Source organism: Anser cygnoides, chromosome 10 (assembly GCF_040182565.1).
Source record: "Anser cygnoides isolate HZ-2024a breed goose chromosome 10, Taihu_goose_T2T_genome, whole genome shotgun sequence".
Taxonomy (NCBI): Eukaryota; Metazoa; Chordata; class Aves; order Anseriformes; family Anatidae; genus Anser; species Anser cygnoides.
In genome coordinates, this window is record NC_089882.1 from 15048179 (window position 1) to 15067124 (window position 18946).

General features: G+C 39.7%; 2 protein-coding genes across 8 annotated transcripts in view; one reads left to right on the plus strand and one right to left on the minus strand.

The window, feature by feature from the left end:
- Positions 1-1768: 1768 nt before the first annotated feature.
- Positions 1769-6230, minus strand: PDE12 (phosphodiesterase 12). Its single transcript, XM_013184097.3, has 3 exons — positions 4944-6230; positions 3971-4049; positions 1769-3269 (listed from the first exon to the last, which is right to left on the minus strand). Exons 1-3 carry the CDS (start codon positions 6189-6191, stop codon positions 2827-2829), a joined length of 1770 nt encoding a protein of 589 aa, XP_013039551.2. The 5' UTR covers positions 6192-6230; the 3' UTR covers positions 1769-2826.
- A 939-nt stretch (positions 6231-7169) lies between these two features.
- The window catches only part of DNAH12 (dynein axonemal heavy chain 12), a 70267-nt gene continuing 58490 nt past the window's right edge, over positions 7170-18946 (plus strand). For all 7 annotated transcript variants that reach the window (XM_048071678.2, XM_048071661.2, XM_048071667.2 and 4 more), the window contains exons 1-13: positions 7170-7299; positions 8645-8808; positions 10246-10336; positions 10628-10654; positions 11628-11817; positions 12955-13030; positions 13811-13969; positions 14622-14817; positions 15450-15638; positions 16711-16861; positions 16962-17053; positions 17323-17501; positions 18373-18508. In XM_048071678.2, the coding sequence (XP_047927635.2) occupies positions 8645-8808; positions 10246-10336; positions 10628-10654; positions 11628-11817; positions 12955-13030; positions 13811-13969; positions 14622-14817; positions 15450-15638; positions 16711-16861; positions 16962-17053; positions 17323-17501; positions 18373-18508 (1650 nt within the window). In that variant the 5' untranslated portion in view covers positions 7170-7299. The remainder of the gene's footprint in view (positions 7300-8644; positions 8809-10245; positions 10337-10627; positions 10655-11627; positions 11818-12954; positions 13031-13810; positions 13970-14621; positions 14818-15449; positions 15639-16710; positions 16862-16961; positions 17054-17322; positions 17502-18372; positions 18509-18946) is intronic.

Consider the following 18946-nt stretch of genomic DNA (forward strand, 5'->3'; position numbering starts at 1 on the left):
ATGAGGTTTCCAGTCTCCATTCTGTGCACAAAACTTTCTCCTTATTTCTGTATCTTGAAGTTCTGTTATAAACCATGGATGTTTTTTACTATCAGCTCTGTAGTGTACAAGAGGACAGATACCACCACCAAATAGTATGCAAAGCTGAATTTCACTTCCCTTTTCAATTAATTAGCAGAGACCAGTAACTGACCAAGGACCAATCCAAAGTACTTAGGGTCTGATTTTACAGGTTGGGTACTGTCCTTCACTCTGTATTGCAATGATCTAATGTCATTTGTTGTCATACTTTGCGTTCTGCTTCCACTTTAATCATTCAAAGGCCTTTGGCTACCATTTGGCTTGGTTAAAATGCTAATTAGCAAAAACTGACATCTGAAGGTTTTACATATAAGCTTACCAAAGCTCATTACTGTAAATGAGAGCACTTTCAATGATGTTGAAATGATGCTGAAGCAGGTACTGCCTTGATGACTTATTCCCACTTCCAAGCCTGAATCTTGTTTTTAGGGCACAAGATGCTTATGGTGAACCAACTCAGGAAAATGACCCAGTGAAATGTTAATTAAGAAAAGACCTGGATTTTAGCTGGATCATTTCTGTATTTTAGTCTGGTATGCATAAGCAGGAACAAATAGCCAGAACTCAGAGGTGGTGGAGTAGGATCAGGTAAAAGAGGTTGGGATGAGAGGGAAAATAGAAAATGACTGCTTATGTTGCTTGAAAAATGAACAAAAAAACCCCCCACATATTACTGGAACAGTCCTTTTGTCAGTTCCTGTTTACCTTTGTGGAAAAAGTTACCTCTCCCTGCAACTGAAGCCAGTTACAAGCACCCTTTGTGACTACAGGGGCACAAGTTTCAGCTCCTGTTTATTTGAAGGTAATCCTTACTTGATTTTTTTTCCTATATAGTAGGAAAGGGTTCAGAGATCCGCTTTGTCTGCAATTCCTTAACCCTCTCCTTTTAACTTTTTAGATCCCTTTCTAGCCTCTCTTAAAAAAGCATTTCTTGTGCCCTCTGTGAGGGTATTTCACTAAGGTCTCCTGCTATTAAAGGTGGCTTTATGAGCTACAGAATCAGGGATAGCATCAACTCAATCTGGAAAGGCTCTGGACAAGTGGTACACTCAAGGGATAGTATGTATGTCAAGGCAAGTTATCATACTATGCTTGCTCTTACACCAGCTCAGTGTCAGAGCCAGCTGCATCTATCCAGCTGCTTTTTCTCAGAAATAGCACAGCTACAGTCTTTCTACAAGGAGGAAGCACCCAGTTCTGCAGCACACCTACAAGGCAAAAGCACACGCTCTCATGAACCCTTATAAGGTTAGATTATGATGTTTCTCAAGGCTACCAGCTATCCAAGCAGGACTAAGTTACCTCCTGGCTTTTTCCAGAGACTTTAAAAACTGAATAGCAATTTCACCATTAGCATGGAAGGCAGAGTTTTGAAGTATTGTAAGCACAGAACTAAGGACAGCATTGGATTTTAGCTCTACTTCCTAGAGAGTTACCCAGCCCACAAAGTTCTGAATTACCTTTTTTATTCTCTTCCTTAGCATTTTTCTTCTGTTTAAGCACAGATTCTGTTAAATCTTTTAACATACTTGCTATTGTAAGTTTTCAGTCTGCAGATACGTTACAGTTCTGCTTGTTTCTTTTGCTTCTTAGAATATAGAGAACTTTTTTTTCAGTAGCACTTTAGGACATCTTTTGCCATGAGAGATACCAGTAACTAGAAAGAAGTCAAATGAGAACAGTGACAAACAATTGAAAAGGGAACTTTATTAGTCAACATCTAGTGGAGGTGTTTTTAAATGGTGTTTTGTTTCATATAAACTAATTATGCAAGGAAATAATAGTTAATGATTCATACCCCTCCAACACCTTCAGTGATGGTATGGATAAAATACATTTCCCAACATCCAAATTATCTCCTACACAACAGGGAATTCAGGTCTAGGCAGGAAAAAAATACAGAAAAAAACTATTCAAAATATTTTTAATAGAACCTTATGAAGGTTTTCAATCACTTTTTTTTTTTAATTTAGGCATAGATAACATACCACCTTAATTATTCTGCCCCTTCCCATGCTTGAAGACAGGTTGTTAGACTGAAAAAGTTCCCTCCCACCAAGTCAGCTGCCTTAAACTTAAATATTTCTTATATTCCTAATGACAACAGACAACAGAAGAAACATGTGGATGCAGCCTATATATGGAATCCAGTTTTAACAGGTGCTGAAATTACCCTCATTACCCATACTAGGTGGGCAAAGTGCTTCCAAATGAATGATGATATTCAATTTAACACAGTTGTTGACTGAACAAGACCTTCTTTTCAGAAACTAGCCAATACATCCATCATGCTGCTTGCTAAAAAACTAGGCACAAGACAATTTCTGAATTTATTTTAAAAGTTTTGTCTTCAACAGTGATCACCATAAGATTGAACTAACTGAAGTAATTTCTTTTCAAGTTCTGTATTTGGTTCTGAATTAAACAGGGTTCAGTTTGTACACTTACTAAATTCATATAGCTTTTTTAACAAAGTTTTTAATCTTTAAAAACCTATAAAAAGGCAAATGATAATCCAATTTTCAAAACTCCCCATCTTAAATATTTTCCTATTAGCATATAAAAAAGGGAAAAATTATCATGCAAATATTCTGAACAGTGAGTTAACGTTTGGTAGAACCATTAAACACATTTTTCAGTAGTTCTAACTTTCCTTTTAGTAGCATACAAGCCAGGGCACAAACTCAGTTTCCCAAAGGTAAACGAATGATTGAAAACCCCAAAAAGCACCACAGAAGAACTGATCTATTTCCACTTTAGGTCACATATTAGTGCTATATGATCAGAAGGATGTGAAACACTTGGCAAAGCCTGATGGGTTGTTACTTCTTCATGACTTGGCAATGGAATGACCTGTTCAACCTCTAGAGCAGTTTTGTCAATGAAAATGTAGTCCAGACATCCATGAAACCCACCAACATAGTTTGTGTAAGCAGGTTCTCCACAAGCGCTTTGCAGTTTGAAAGGATGGGTTAAAGGCATATTGCACCTTTCTTCTTCCCCATTAGAGACCCAGTCTTCATGATCTTCAGCAATGCCACCGCTGCTGATAAAACTGTAAGTTCCAGATGATGGCGTGCTGTTAAAGTCTCCACAGAATATGACAGGTATACTGGGATGCAAGTCACATGCTACATGCTTGAGGTGAGACAGGGCTACAGCGATCTGGATGAGACGGATGTTCCCACCTGAGAATGTAAGAACGTATTGCTTAAATTACTTCATAGTAGCTCTGGAAGAGTTTTCAAAAGTTGTTAATTTAGGCATATGTCACGCATGGCTCTAAAACGGTAATCTTGCTTTAAATTCCCTGTGCACTTTATTTTAGAATAGTTTTCATACATAAAGACGCCTTTATTCGCGACTACAAAATTTTGCAGAAGCAGACAATGTTTAACTTCAAACTCACAAATCTAAGTACTACAAACCTTAGACATCCATATCACAGGAGTTTTACAATACTTGGAAACCATCCTAATACTGTTCCTAAAAGGAACAGAACTAAGATAAAACTAATTTAAAGAAGGAGAGCCTTTTCTGAAAGCTTCTCTAGGCAAACCTGGTTCCCTTTCAGGTACAAAAGGACTGGGGAGCCATGAGCACACACAGGGCTGTATTTTATAGTCTGTGCTTCAGGCAAATTGTGCATAACATGACTGACTTTCAGCTGTATTCTACCAACTTCTTGGCAAGCTAGAACAATCTCACTATATGGAAGATAATAAATCTAATAGCCTGGCTTGGTTTTATCTATATAAGGAATTGAGCAGGAAATCTCACAAGATCTTTCCACAAGAAAAGGTAATAGCTGCAAAAAATTAGGGTTAAATCAATTCTCCCCAGGAAGGAGAATGCAGTCATCCCATATACAGGAATGCAGGAAAGTTACCTTTTGGATGCCAGTACAAATGGGTGTTTGCTACACAAATCTTCTTGGAAGGATCAGTTGCAGACTGAAGAACAGAAACCTTTAAGAAAAAGAAATCTTTGATAAATTTTAAATAAAGGCACTATACATTTTTTAAAAAGTGCATTAGTTAGCTTATGCCTTGATGCCATTCCAGACAACAGAATCTGAGACTTATAAACCAATGAATAGTATGGCTTTTAAATTGAGTCTGTTTATCCTCTGTGTAAAGTGTAGATATCAGCCACTTATGTTGTCAGTATTACCACTACAGAATTCCACTGACATCAGATATTTGACAAATTTTCTCCTGTTTTTAAGTTTCTGGTTTGAATGGATTGAAGGAAAATATATGGCCAAGATTTTTTCATATTATGTTGCCAATACTGTACCATTCTTGGTTATTTTACTTTCTCTTCCCCTATCCCGACAACAGCTTTAGCAAGCAAACAGCAGCACTGTACTGTTGTCGAATTTAACTTAAATTTGAGATTTCAGTTATCAAGGAAAGTTTGTTATTCCTACCCACGCCATAGAAAACTTGTAGCAATAAGCATTTCTGAAATTTCAGACACAGACCTAGCAGGCAGCCCTTCTGCCATCCACAAGCTCACAAATCCGTCCAACTTTATTTCTCTACCCCCAGTCACTTTGTAAAGTGGCACCATTAAAGCAAGCTAAAATAACTTAATCTCACAACTGGCAAGATTAAGTTCTGTGAAATGTGTTATGACATGAGAGTAAATAAGTGGTGAACAACCAGGCAGCAAATGCCACAAACCAGCAATCAACACCAAGCCCAGATTGATCCTCAAACAGCTGATTTCATCTTCAAGCACAGTAAGCTTGCATTTTTCTCCCTTCCTCCTGCAGCTGGGCACTCAAACACACCTGACTCAGCTGCCAGGGTACAGCGGGAAGGGGAAGGAGGGAGCAGGCATATAAAAGCTGATACCTGCAGCACGGATGATCTCTGCAGCACCTTCTCCCGCACCGCAGGGTATTCAGCCAGCTTATCACACAGCTCCTTGTGCAGCGGGTCTGAGAGCAGGGCTTCACTGAACGCTATGTCGTGCTGGCTGAGCAGGCTGAACTTGTCCCTGCGATAGAAAGTGGCCAGGCCCTCGTGCTGTTTCTCCTTAATCTTGAAGAGCCCTTCGAGTCCGAACGCATCCAGAGCCGGAGCCAGGCTGTCCACGAAGACGGACTTGTCCACTTCTTGCAAGCAGATGAGGTCGGCGCTGTAGCCCGCCAGCTCCTTCTTGAGCAGGTTCTGCCGGTAGTCGATCTCCAGCGCGTACGGGGCGCAGTACGGGTACAGCACGGTGCGGGAAAACTCCGTCTGGGCGTAGGTGTCGGCCAGGATGTTGTAGGAGACGGTGCGGACGGAGCCGTGGCCGCACACCTTCCTGGTGTACAGGTGCCGCGAGTCGAAGGTGCAGGCGCCGGGGCCGGCCTCCACGGGGCCGCTGCTCTCCACCTCGCAGGGCTGCCCATAGCGCCGCTCCCCGTCGCCGGGCGTGCAGCGCAGCTTCAGCCGCAGCCCCACGAGCGCGTTGCAGGGCGTGAAGACCCGCTCGGTGCCCGCCGCCTCCTCCACCCAGGCCGCGTCTCCTCCACCGCCTTCCCCGTCCGCGGGCCGCCGCTGGCGGTACCAGCGGAAGACGCAGTGCCTCGGGGCGGCGAACTCGGCGCTCACCTTGGGGCACACGGGGAAGCCGGCCAGCAGCGAGCGGGGCAGCCGCAGCTCGGTGACGGCGGGCGGGTTGCGCTCCACGCGGTACCGCGCCTCGCCCACCTGCAGCACGGCGCCGTCCTGCCACGCCGCCGCGTTCGGCACCTCCTCGGCCACCGCCAGCCCGTCACGGGAGAACAGCCGCACGGCCGGCACCGCCGCCGCCTCCCCCCCGGCCGCCGCCGCCTCCTCCCCGGGCTCGGCCCGCGCCTTCTTGCTCTTCTTGGCCGCCTTGGCTCGGCCCTTGGCGGCGGTGGCGGCGAGACGGGCCAGCGCCCGGCCCAGCGGCTCCGCCTGGTCGCGCTGCATGTGCCTGGTGCTGCCGTCGGGCAGCACGAGCCGCAGGCTCAGCTTGGGCTCTGCCGGCACGCAGCGCACCACGGCCCGCTCCATGCCCGCGGGGACGGGGCCCGGGGCCGGGCCGCCCGCGCGGAGCCGGCCGAGAGCGGCGCGCAGCCGCTGCCACATGGAGACGGCGCCGCCCGCCCGCTTCCGGCCGGAAGTGACGCCACACGCACAGCCTCGTGGCGGCGGGGCGGGGCGCCCAACCGTCGCGGCTCGTGCCCGAGCGGGGGGGCGGGGCCTGGGGGAGGCAGGCGCGGCTGCGCTGAGGCGGGAGGCTGGGACGGGGCGGTGACGTCACGGCCCCCCTGACGCCTGCTTCCCCCCCTCAGGGGGCTGGGGGGTGCGGTCCCGCCCGTCCCGCGGGGCTCCCTGAGGGCGTCACCTGCCCCTGTGCCACGGGTTGGGGCTTGTGTGCCGCTCAGAAACGGTTATGGAAGCTGAAATGAAATCGTCCTTGTGAGAAACACTCTGTAGCCAATAACACAGGCTCAGGCGAGGATCTCAGTGAAGTAGCAATTTTATTCGCGATTGCAACGGCGGGCGTCCCACAAGCAGGAGCGCGCCTACTAGTTCCATAACACAGTTTATATATATATATATATATATTTTTTTTTTTTCTCGACGACCGGGACCCTCCCCTGTTTCCCCATTGACTGGGTAATCCAGGTTCACAATCTATCTGGTGCTTCACAGACAATACGTGGCTTTCAGTTACCGGCCTGTTATAGGTCAAATTTGACTTTTTTACTCTTTGAGGTGGTAATGTTTCTTACACCGTGATTTCCGCCTAATTGCTCTAAGGATTCTGGTTGTCTGCATTTTACAAGGTTGTCTGTTAAGCTTTCTTATCGCTGCAAGCGTATCTCAATACCACATTCCTTCCCTCCACACAGTGCAACTGCGCAAAAACATTTCTATTCCCACAGTCCTGGGCTGCCAACGTCCGTTATAAAGGCGCTCGGCTCTGTCGAAAATGGCTCTTGAGCTGCTGCCCCCAACGGCCTCAGCCCCCACACCACACACAGCCCCCGCCGGGCGCGGCTCGCTGTGGAGGCGGCGAGCCGAGATGGCGCCGCTGAGGGAAGGCGGCCGGGCGGCCCCCGCGGGGCGGTGACCAACGGTGGCGGCCTCGGGCCCCGCCTCGCCCCGCCCGGCAGCGCCGCCCGCTCGGCTCCCGGCAACCGCGGTGCTATCCCGACCGGCCGCCGTTGTGCCCGGCAGCCCCGGGGAGGTGAGGGCGGCGGGGACCGGGGGTCCTACGGGGAGGCTGGGGCTGGGCTGGGCTGGGCTGGGCTGGGGCTGGGCTGGGGCTGGGCTGGGGCTGCTGTTCCCCCTCTTTCTCAACAGGGCTGTGTCCGGTCCTGCTGGGCCGGGGGAGCTGACAGGAGGAGCCCCTCGGCTCTCCCCAGCCCAACTGTGTTTCTTTTGCCGGGCCCTTCCTCGTCCCTCTCCCCGTCCCCGTTTTAATTCACTTTTAGGACGTAGCACTAATGTAGGAGGCGGCTCTGGCTTTCTGTTCCCCGGCGGGAACCTGAGGAAACGCACTGTCGAGTTTGGGCATCGTGTTTCCAGGGGAACCCTGCCGTGAGGCTGTGGGGATTGCCGTGCTTGGCTGCACGCAACACTGAAGCCCTTGCAGAAAGACATTCTTTTAGTGCACCTGAATCCAGTCATACATCAGTGTTTTTTCTATTTTCCAGTCCTTATACGAGGAGATTAACAAATTTTGTTTGCCAAATGTCTGTAACCGTGGTGGTTACTATTCTTTCCTCACCTCCTTTTCCTTGCTACACATCTTCATCCGGCCCCCTGACCAAGATTCCTACTTCAAATCCTTATCGGTCTCCACTCTCTTGTTGCACAGCCCAACTACTTCGCAAAACTGTGATCGCAAACCAAAACTCCTGTCTGTCTCTCAGACACACCACTTAGTTTGAATCCCATATCCACCCGACCAAATTACAGCCCCCTGTGAAACCAACCGTAAATTGAATGGTAATTCACTCTGCACACACAAGCCAGGACTTAGCCACATTCCTTCAACCACGTTAACACCTCACTTTTCTCTTGTTTTAGTAATCTCACTTTAGTCTTTGCTAACTCACGCTGAAGTTGCTTCTTACCTATTTGGGCCCCATATTCAGTAACATTGTTTGAGGCCACAGAACAGGAGCTGTGAGACTGAGCTGTTTTGGTGCAGTCTGCCCAGGGCTGCGGGTTGATAGACTCATTTGCTGGTATCTTCTGTGCTTTGTACAGATGGTGGGTTAGCACCTGAAGAATTTTGTAACAGAACTTAACTCTTATGCAATGTACAAATCTTGAGTTAATGAAATGTACCATCATTTTCTACGATTGCAGACTTTGTATGTACCTTCTGTTGAACTTTGCAATTTTAGCATGTACTGTATTTTTCTGTTTTCTGAAACATAAATTTTCATATCTAAATTGTAGATATCCTTGTGGCTACCACATTTTATGTCTTATGTAAATTCAATTTAATATATGCACCTGTTAAGTTGCTTTCTGGACATGAATAATTGTATTCTCCTATTGCCTTTTTGTTATGGTTTTAGATGCTACACTCAGGTGGAGCACCTTCCAATAAAAAGACTTTGAGAACTTTGTTTCTTCCCACGGTTTTACCTTCAACAGTCACATCAGATATGTCACCATTACAGAATAAGCTACTGACATACCGAAGAAGCAAAGAACAGCAAGAGATGCTTAATCAATTACTGTGAGTTTCATGCAATTCAAGAAATGTTGAAGTTCAAATGAAGGAAACATCACACTCTAGACATCAGGGAAATAATAATGGTGTTTGTTAATTTTAGTAGAAGAGCATTTGTTTGTTGGAATCTCTGGTTGTTTTTATTTTACAGCACCTAAAATCCGATTGAGGTGTGTTTGTTGGGGCTAGTCGTGAGGAAAAAAATAACCTTCCAGTTTTGAACATTATGACAGGCTGCGAAAAACAATTCAAAGAGAATCAAAATCTGGATCACTTGTTTTCTTTTGTATGAGTGATCCAAATATGGGTCTCCTTCTAAAAGGCTTCTTTGTCACTAACCTTAGTGGATTTGCTCCTGAAGTTAGCGATCTGTGTTACTTGCGGAGGAGCACAGCTGCCAGGATGATAGGTAAATTTTTTTTAGAGGGCTGATTATTTCATATAATTTTCTGACTAGTGTATACTCAAGATTTAAAAGTGTACCTTTTTAAGTATACATGTACAATGTGAAACCAAATAGTATTTTAAACAGAAATATGCAAATATTATTATGCGAAATCTTTTAGTAGTGTGATTAAAGAGCCAAAAGTGTTCCTCGAGAGTATTTCCATACTGTATGTACTCCTGAATTCATTTTGCCCAGTTCAGTTCATTTGCATGGATAGAGGAGTTGCAATCTTAATTTCCTTGGTCTGATAAATTAAAGAGCCTGCAAGAAGGATCCACCTTGCTGAAAGTGAATAAGAAGTATATTTTTGCATGTGTATCTGCTCAGTAAGTTAACTGTACTGTTGCTCTGTTTCTAGCAGGGGGTTCTCATAAGTATAATAGATCAGTAGGACTTTGCAACTTTTTGGCTTTTTCGTGACGTGTTAATACACGCGTATACTTGGAACTGGCAGTCTTACTTCCATTTGGGAGTTTTTTAGCTGAGTTATATTGAGGTGAAGCTGGAATACTCTTTGTAAGATATGCACAGGCTATATCCCAGAAGGATGGACTGAAATATTTTAATGCATAAGGTCATGCCAACGTTAACCTTTAAAGTTTTCTGATAGTTATTTAGCAATTTATAACCAGAGGCAGTAAAAAAGAACTAGGAGTTCTATTCTGTACATTATTTCTTGTTTCATAATACAGTTGGGCAAGATCTGTTGTAGTTTGTTGAGGAAAAGTACGATCCCAGCAGGAGCACTGGGCAATTGGTGAGACTGATCAAGATGTATATATAGAAATACATACGTATGTGTATATTGATTGTGATTAAGATAAATGTGGCTCTTTCTGTAAGAGAAGACAGAATATGCAAAAAGAGCCTCACTTTTTAGTGATCAGACAGTTGGCAAACATGAAAAAACAGGTTAGATCAATTAAAATAACTGCATTATTTTTAATATAGTATTTGTATTTTTTCTGAACTTCTGACTGTACATTTTACTTTAGAATTGATCGAGCTTTAAAAGTCTATTCTGAATCCATGGAAGAAAAATATCACAGAGTTCCTGCACCCCCTATCCCAGAACTACCTGCCACTGTGAGTGTGTATTTCTTCAGCATTATTGCCAATTTTATGCTTTGTTATTGGGCATTTATGCTCTTACTTCTCAGTATTTACTTGAAGATACTTCTTATCTCAGTTCTTAGTAATTCATAAATAGATTTATATGCACAAGTAGTCCTATTGAAATTGATACCTGTATATATACAGTTAAGTCTTTACTTAGGAATCATACCTGTTAAATTTAAAAATCAACATTTATATTTCTGACTTTTTTTTGTGTATATGTTCTTAATACATTAGGATTTTTTGTTCTTTTTTATACAGATGAACAGTGAGCAAAAACAACGACGAGTGAGTTAAATTCTTTCTTCTGCTTTTTTAAAGTGGAATAATAAATTATATCTATTCAGAAGAGTTGAGTATGTTATGTGGAATTTGTATCTGTTAAACAGAAAAAAACTTTGCAATAGTCTTGTAGGGGGAAAAATGCAATCGAAGGCAAAAATGGGAATCCTTTCTTGTGATCCAGAAGGAAAGAGTTTTCTGTTACAGAAAGCATGTGTATGTCCAGCAGTAATTAAAGTTTTGATCTAAAATTTACTTAAGGTCATTACATAGAAAATATCCTATGAGGCTTCAGAGTTTTTTTCAGTTGAGGTCATAGATCATACTTTAGCCTTTACAAAAAGTAGTCTTTGACATTGTTCATTTGATTTCAACAAGGAATAAGGATGTGCGAATATTGGTATAATTTTTAAAATTGAATTGTGTATAGTTTTAAAAATAATTTATCTCTGAAAGCCACTTTCAACTTAAATTAACATTGAAATACTTGTGTTAAGTAACCTAAGGGAGCTTCTGGTTTTTTTTGGTCGATGTTAGGTAAACTCATTTTGAAGACAATATATATACCGTTTTATAACAAATGCATCACTCAAAAGCATAGATACCTATTTGTTTGGCAAAACAAAACCAAAAAAACACACCTATTTGTGCATACTCTTTGCTAGATGAATGTTTGTCCAAAGAACAGTAGTATGAACTTGGAACTCTTTTATTATCAGTCGGGAACTTCTTCAGAGAAACAAGGAAAATACTAAAAAGGTGCAATACTTCGTACTTGAGCACTAAGACAGGGAGACCGTTTTATCAGCTTGTGAGTAGCTTTTAGTGCACTACTGAGTGAATACTTAAAAGATTTGATTATGTCTCCCACCCATAGGTATAAAAAATGACAAATAAAAAGGAACTTCATTGTGAAACCTAATGTAAAAAAATATTTACACAGCCCATTATTAGACCTCTGATAATACTGTCCTTTCAGACCAACTATCTCTTTATGAAGAAGTGTGTGCAAAGTAACCCGGTGGTTCCCATTCAGCAGCAATGTCTAAAGTCTGTGCTTGCTCTGGTGCCACAGTCACTCATGGAAGGCAAAGACAGAGAGCTGTTAGTTGAAAAGCTTTTAGGGCAGATAATAAAGGACTTTGAAAAGAGCATGAAAAGATGTGTGGGTAAGTACCACAAGCTCCACAGTATTAATATTACTGTATGTGTGTGTATGTGTATATATGTGTGTGTATATAATATGTAACAGCTTATAATGTGATATGTTATCTATGATAATAATATATATAGCACGTGTGTATTATATGTACACACACATATATATTATATAGATATTATAAGCTGTTACATATTCTCCCAAAGAAAATATTTTTCTAGATTGTTCTTTCAGCGAGGCATGACTTCTGCAATTAGCCATTCATTTCTTTCATTTGGACTAGTAAAAAGTTATATAATCCTATCTTAACCAGTCTCAAGCTATGGCTCTGGCAAAGGCAGCTGTAGACTTCACACTCACGTCCGTATTTCATTAAGCCTTTAACCTTTTCATATAATTTGGTGCATGAATGTATGGCTGTTTTCTACTAAAGACAGTAGAACCTTTCTATGTACTAGTCATCCTTTATTTTTTTTACAGCTTCAGGAATAGCAGCTTTTTTAAGCCGTTTGACCACAAGCACATGCATAATTTTTCTAATGCTGCTTTCTCTCATGAATAAGATCCCAATGAAAATTTGCAAAGATAATTAACTATTTTAGAAATCACTCACAACTCATCTGAAATTTTAAACTTTTAAAAGAGATTCATAAACTTGAATTTTGAAAGTGGATTCCCTTGAATTCATGTCTTAACATCTTTATTTACATCTTTAATATCTGAAAACTAAAATTTAGCCATTTTTTGTCAATATTTTAGTGAAGGGTTGATCTTTTTTAAAACACCAATTAAAAAGATCAACAATTTAAACTGTGACCAACTTTATAATGTCATCAGTGGGATAATTATAGTATCCCACTATATTTATATGTAAAAAAATGCTATTAATACCTAATTATTTAAATACTAGTTTATCTAGTGAATAAGGGACAGAGTGGCTGGAAGTTAGCCACCTGATTCTGTATGGGTATTTTCAAAAGCTGTGATTTTGAGCTACCTTTGGGAGAATGATTTTTTGGAGACTTGGATGTACAGTTACCTTTCCATCCCACTACGTGTGTAGGCCAACGTGGAGAATGACAGAGGAAGTACAGTGCCTATTGAACATGCTCATACATTTATTGATTTTTACTTTTTTTCTTCGTAGTGCGAAGTGTTCTTATTAAGCCAGATGTAAAAGGGCTTGAATACGAAGAGGAGGCACCTTTGCCTTTATCACCTTTGTGAGTGGATTAAATTAGCAAATTACCCATAGGCAAAACACTCAGTTGCATGTGAGAAATTCTAATTGAGCTGCATGAACAGAGTTATGGTATAATATTAATCCTGGAGACCCTTAATGAGGTGGTTTTTTCTGTTCATAGTGGATTTTATATCTGAAGTTCAGAATTACAATGACAATGTTTTAATGCTTTTGCTACAGTTACACTGAGTAGAACCAATGAGTGCAAATGAGACTTCCAGCCCTGAGTGCCTAGATACTAAAGTTGCTTCTGGAATGAAGTGTGTCCAGGCAGGACACTTTACCCACAGACAGCAACATCATGCAGTAGGTTAACATGCTGAAACTGCATCCAGTGCCAAGGTTTCATTTGGCCTTGGTGCTATGGGGTGAAACCTTGAGACCAAATGCAAAGTAGAAGAGGAATTGAGGTAGACAGAATATAATTATCTGAATTGTACAATTTCTGGAACATTAGAACATCTGCCACCTAAACGTTGATGATAAATACTTCCTGTTAGCAGTTTATTGAAGTTTGAAATTTACATTGATAGAGCTTCTGGAGGAGCAGGTGATTTGAAAATACTCTGGAGTATAAAATCATGGATGATTAGACAGATTATGGCTTCCACAGCATTATACTGAGGATGTATGTATGGCACTTAAGTAAATGTTTGTTTTCATGAATAAGGTTTTTGATACTTTTGTTTATCTGTAAGAATGTTTTACTCGAGTATTACTTGAACTCCACTTGTGTTTGTTTGTTTGTTTGTTTATTCAGGGGCCTAGATTTTTCTAGACCATGGCGTAACAGTTTTATCCACGCAAAAAATCGGATCCTTTCTAAATTGCATATTCTTCACCCCACAATGAAAACTTTACTGGATTTTGGTTATTCAGCATTTTCTACCTTTCTTATAGCGGATTTTTCAAGTTTCAGGTAAAGTCTGTTTTGGTGAATTATTAACCGATAGATTTTTGAAGCTGGTAAACAAAAGAGTTTGTGCATTTCTATTACTTACTGTGTTTTGGGGCTTTTTTCTATAATAAATTTGTTCAATCTGTCATTTAAAGTTCTTTGAGCAGGTTACTTTGTGCTCATAGAATCATAGTGTTGTGTTGTCACAACTTTGTGTTGTCACACATTTAATTTAACTTTTCTTCTAAGCATAAATATTTTACTTGCCCTTAAATTTCTGGTAATATCAGCTGTTTTGGTTGATGTTTTGTCTGTAATTCTGTTAAGGTCCACTCATTATTTAGTTAATGTCAATGCCATGATCTCCATGAAACTCTGGTTTAAGTGGATCATATTTCTTATTCTTACTATTTTTCATCAGTTATTGAATTTTATTTTTAATCTTGGAACTTCATTGTCTTTACCTCATTTTTTTTCTGGTAACTGTTCTTCATTTTCTAAGGTTTGAGGTATTGTTTTTTTTCTTTTAAGACTGCAGAAGTGGTACTTAGGTTCCCACTCTGCTTACTGCTAAGAAAGAATGTGTTTCTAATACAGTATAACATTAGTATCGCTTCACTCCTTTTTTTTTTACTATTTTCTGTATACAGTAGGCTGCAATTTTCTTTTGTAGATTGAAGGGGCCAATTGACTGTGAATCTTTAAAGACCGATGTCTCTTTATGCTGTTCAAAAGCAGAAGAGAAGATACTGAATACATGGTATCAAAGAGTTATCAGCCTCTTCACTCAGAAGGAGGCATTGAATAGTATAAACTTAGATCAGGTTGACTCTTTTTACAACTGTGTGGCTACGCTCATGATTAATCAGGTAAATATGCTTCCTCCTTGTGATTAACTTCATGTGAAATGTAGGGGGGTTTTGAGTTTACCGAAAATTAACAGTCCTTTAACATCAAGTTAACTTGAAGCATCTGTTGTTTACATTGTTCTGTTTATGAATATAATAATCAGTGGGAATATCTAAGTTCAGCATTTCAAGAAGGCAGACATTTTTAGGATCAAACCTTTATTTACTCTGTAGAAAAATAAAGGAAAATATTCTGATCAAATTATTGTCATATTAAAAAAAACACAGCACATCAAAAACCAAACAGAAAAAACAAACACCAAAAAAACCACCACCGCATTTAGAGGAAAATGCATTCCATTTATTTCATTTATATTTAAGGCACATATTACTAATAGACTTACTTTTGTAGCAAGAATAGATGCATGGACTTTACTGAAGTGTTTGTGTACATGTTTATTAGTTTGCGCTCTTAAAGGGTTGAGACTAATACCCACTGAAGTCATCAGAAAGATTCATACTACTTCAGCTATCTATGAATCAGGCCAAAAGTACTACAGCGAATGGAAAACCTGATTTACTGAATGAAGGGAAGGTGGGATGGGGCTCCCTGTTCTTTCAACTAGTAATAGGAGATATGTTTTATGATCTAGCTGAAAGAATTCTTGAGAAGAAATGTTGAAGCATTTGTGAAACTTTTTGATCCTGAAGACAGAAGTCGTCTGCCTTTATTTAAGATGGAACTGATTCTTGATGAAAAAAAAATGGAATTTTATCCAAGCTTCCAAGACCTGGAAGAAGCAATTCTGTTTATAGTGAATCGTATAGGGCAGACTCTCCAGGTATGCTTTTATCTTTATTTAAATATATAAGTGCTAAGCAGCTCAGCATGTGTAGATATTAGTAATTTAGGATGCCGACTATGATGGTAATGAGAAGCAGAATGCATCTCCTGATAATTATTTTCCCTGAGGATTCTGCAGGTCTTATAATGAATCGTGATGCTCAGCAGAACTCTAGGCTCTGAAACTCATTTTGCTATTCCTTGTTCATGAAAAATTGGCACATTTGCTACTGGTTGTTTTAGTCTGCTGTTTTAAACTGCAAAACTGTGTGTATGTCCACAAATGAATAGTCGGTCTGTTCATTGAATAGAAATCAGTCTGAAAACTTAACCAGGAAAGAAAGCTAGCTAGAAGATAACCTTTTATATATTTTTTTTTTCTTTTGTATGTTTAGAAAACCTGGAGGTGCTTTAAACACAAATAGACACACTTAACAATTTATTTATGTATTTTTTAAGGCATGTCTTTTTAACACTGAAAATCAAGTAGTTTTGCAATGTATACTGTGAACTAATATTTTGCATAGAAATATCTCTAACACCTTATTTATGTGTGATGATTTAACATAAACTTGCATTAATAATTAAGATCCATAAAGAAAAACAAAGAAAATCAGAGTTGATATGCCTTGCTTAAAAAAAAAAAAAAAAGGCATCAAACAACTAGTATATACAATACCTAAGGATTTATATTATAGGAACCAATCTGTGACACAGGGAAGGCAAGCCTTTTCTAGTGGCTTTTAAGTGTACCCATGCAAACTGAGTATTGGCCTTTAATCATATGTGATAGCACTTTGTGTTATTTTGCATGTAGGACAGAATTCCAATTTATATAAGATTGGATAATGTAGTTAATTTTTGTCCATCTTACATGTTTCTTGTTAAGCTTCTTGAATCTGGAGGAGTTGTTCTAGGTCTGTGTCACGTGCCTGGCCTTAATTGTGATTAGGGTCTCATACTTTTCTGATATAGTGTCTTCTGGAGATTGCAATTTACTTTTAAAATAAATGTATCCCTGTATTGCTTTTATATTTAAATTAAATAATCAGAAGTTGCACTTCTATTAGAATGTCCAAACAGTACATTCTTGGCTAGCGGGAGACACTACTTGTCTGGACACTGAGCTTCCTACTCACGTCATATCATGGGCCACATCTACACTGAAAAGCTCTATCAAAGACAACTTAGAAGGTCCAAAGGAATATTTTGAAAACTATGGTGAGTGATAAAAGAGTATGTTTAAATAATGGCTGTGTTACTTTGAAATAAGTAACTTACTGTACAGTGTGTTATAAAATGTGTATTTCTCAAATTGCAGTTGAAAAGTATGGCTGGCTTGTGGATGGAACTGCACAGGCACGTGTAGAAAGATTTGAAGCAGAACAACACAGTTTTGGTGAATACACTGCTGTAAGTTTTTATTTCTACATTTTGTAAGTAATATTTACTGTATGTATAGCAGTAATAAAAAGGGATCAGAGAATAACAGGTATTCAGCCTTTAGCTAAAAGTCATGTTGACTGCCTCCAAATGTACAAAATAAGCTTTTTCTTTCCGTAGAAGTGTATGTGGTAAATAGAAAAAATGAGTATTTATTTTCTCGGATGTGTAATACTTTTTCATTTAGCCAACTATTTAAATAACAGCCCTGCAATGTAAAATCTAATGTTCTTTTGAAGTTCATAGATGAATTCTTCACCCTCGAGAAGGAAATCTTGAGTTTACCAGAGATGGCTTATTTTCCAATGATCTGTTTGAATTGTGAGGATTTAAAGCAAGGTTTGGCTAGTAGTGCAAACACCTTTGCAAAAATGTTGATGGACAGAATAGTTGCAAATTACAGAGAGGAAAATGAAAAGTAAGTAGAATTTTCTGTTTGTGAACGTTATGTGTGCGAAATCCATAGTGGAAATATTTAGAAGAAATGCAAAAATACCATACTCTTTTTAATGAAGGCTCTTGGCTAAGTAAAAATTTCATGGAAGTTGCTCCAGCTGATGCATTTTTTCCTCTGCTCTAGGCTTAAAAACTAGTGCAGGAAATTATTATTAAGCTTGGATAATGGGAGAGCTAAAAGATCAAAGGGCTTCATTACTACTACAGCTTTTTAAGTGTGAAATACAGTAGTACAGCACTGTTAAAGACTGGATGGATTCTTGTATTACATGATAGATACCTCTAGGCTTTCATAGATAATGCCAGATTGTAATACTAATGGATTCTAATGGTTAACTTGCAGGTATAGATTAGATCATTAGTGAAGTCATATTAAATTGTTCAGTTAAAATGGACAAATTATAGTCCTGTTTTACAGTGATTCCATATTAGCAGAATGAAAGAATATGTACTAGGGATGTGTTTGAGTGTGTGCTAATGATACTATGCTTAAGTTACTTAAGTACTTTACGTACTTATGAAAAATAATTGAAGCATTTGTTGCAAAAGAATACCCCCAAATTCAAACAAACCTATTATTGTAAGTTAATAAATAGTATTTTGCTAGGCTTACTTGTTCATATTCTCTATTTAATTTCGTATATTTAATTTCATAAAGTAATGGAGCTGTACAGGGGTAATACTTAAAAGACAGTGATTTGAACTTTAGTTCTATTCAAGCTGAACTAAAATCTTAAAAAGTTTTTTAAAAAAATCTTTAAGTCTTTAAAATCTTTAAAAAGCCAAACTAAAATATTAAAAAATTGATAATTTATGTAAAAATTAATTTATAGGATATGTAGAGAATTTGAAACAATTAAAGAACGTGCATTAAAAGTTCCTGAGACCACAGAGGAAATGATGGAAACAATAGCTTACATAAAGGAGGTCAAAACCAAAGGTGTTCAGGACCTCTTGCTAAGGATCAAGGTAAATGACTATTCTTTCATTCTTATTTTTTACCAAACGTGCTGGTGTATACAAATACAGAATTCATTCTGGAGTGCAGAGAATTTAGTCTAGTCTTATTGCGTGTATTAATAAACTGTACCCTCAGCGTTGCTTCATATTAAAGTGGAAAGTTCTGCTCATTCTTTGACATATGCCTTTCTTTGAGAAACAACCTAGGCTTGTGATTCCACATTCCCATGTGTTCTGCACATCAGTGAGGAAATGCAGCTTTTGATAAAATAAAGCAGACTGAAAGGCATTCAGGTTATTGGTTGTGCCTAGAAACCTATTTCAGGGCTGCTTAAAAAATCTATTTCTGTAAAAGCAAAGATAATTTTAAAATTATTACTTTAAAAGTAAAGATAATTTTATGTATAATAAATCATGGCTTTGAACACACAAGAAGCAATTTGCTAT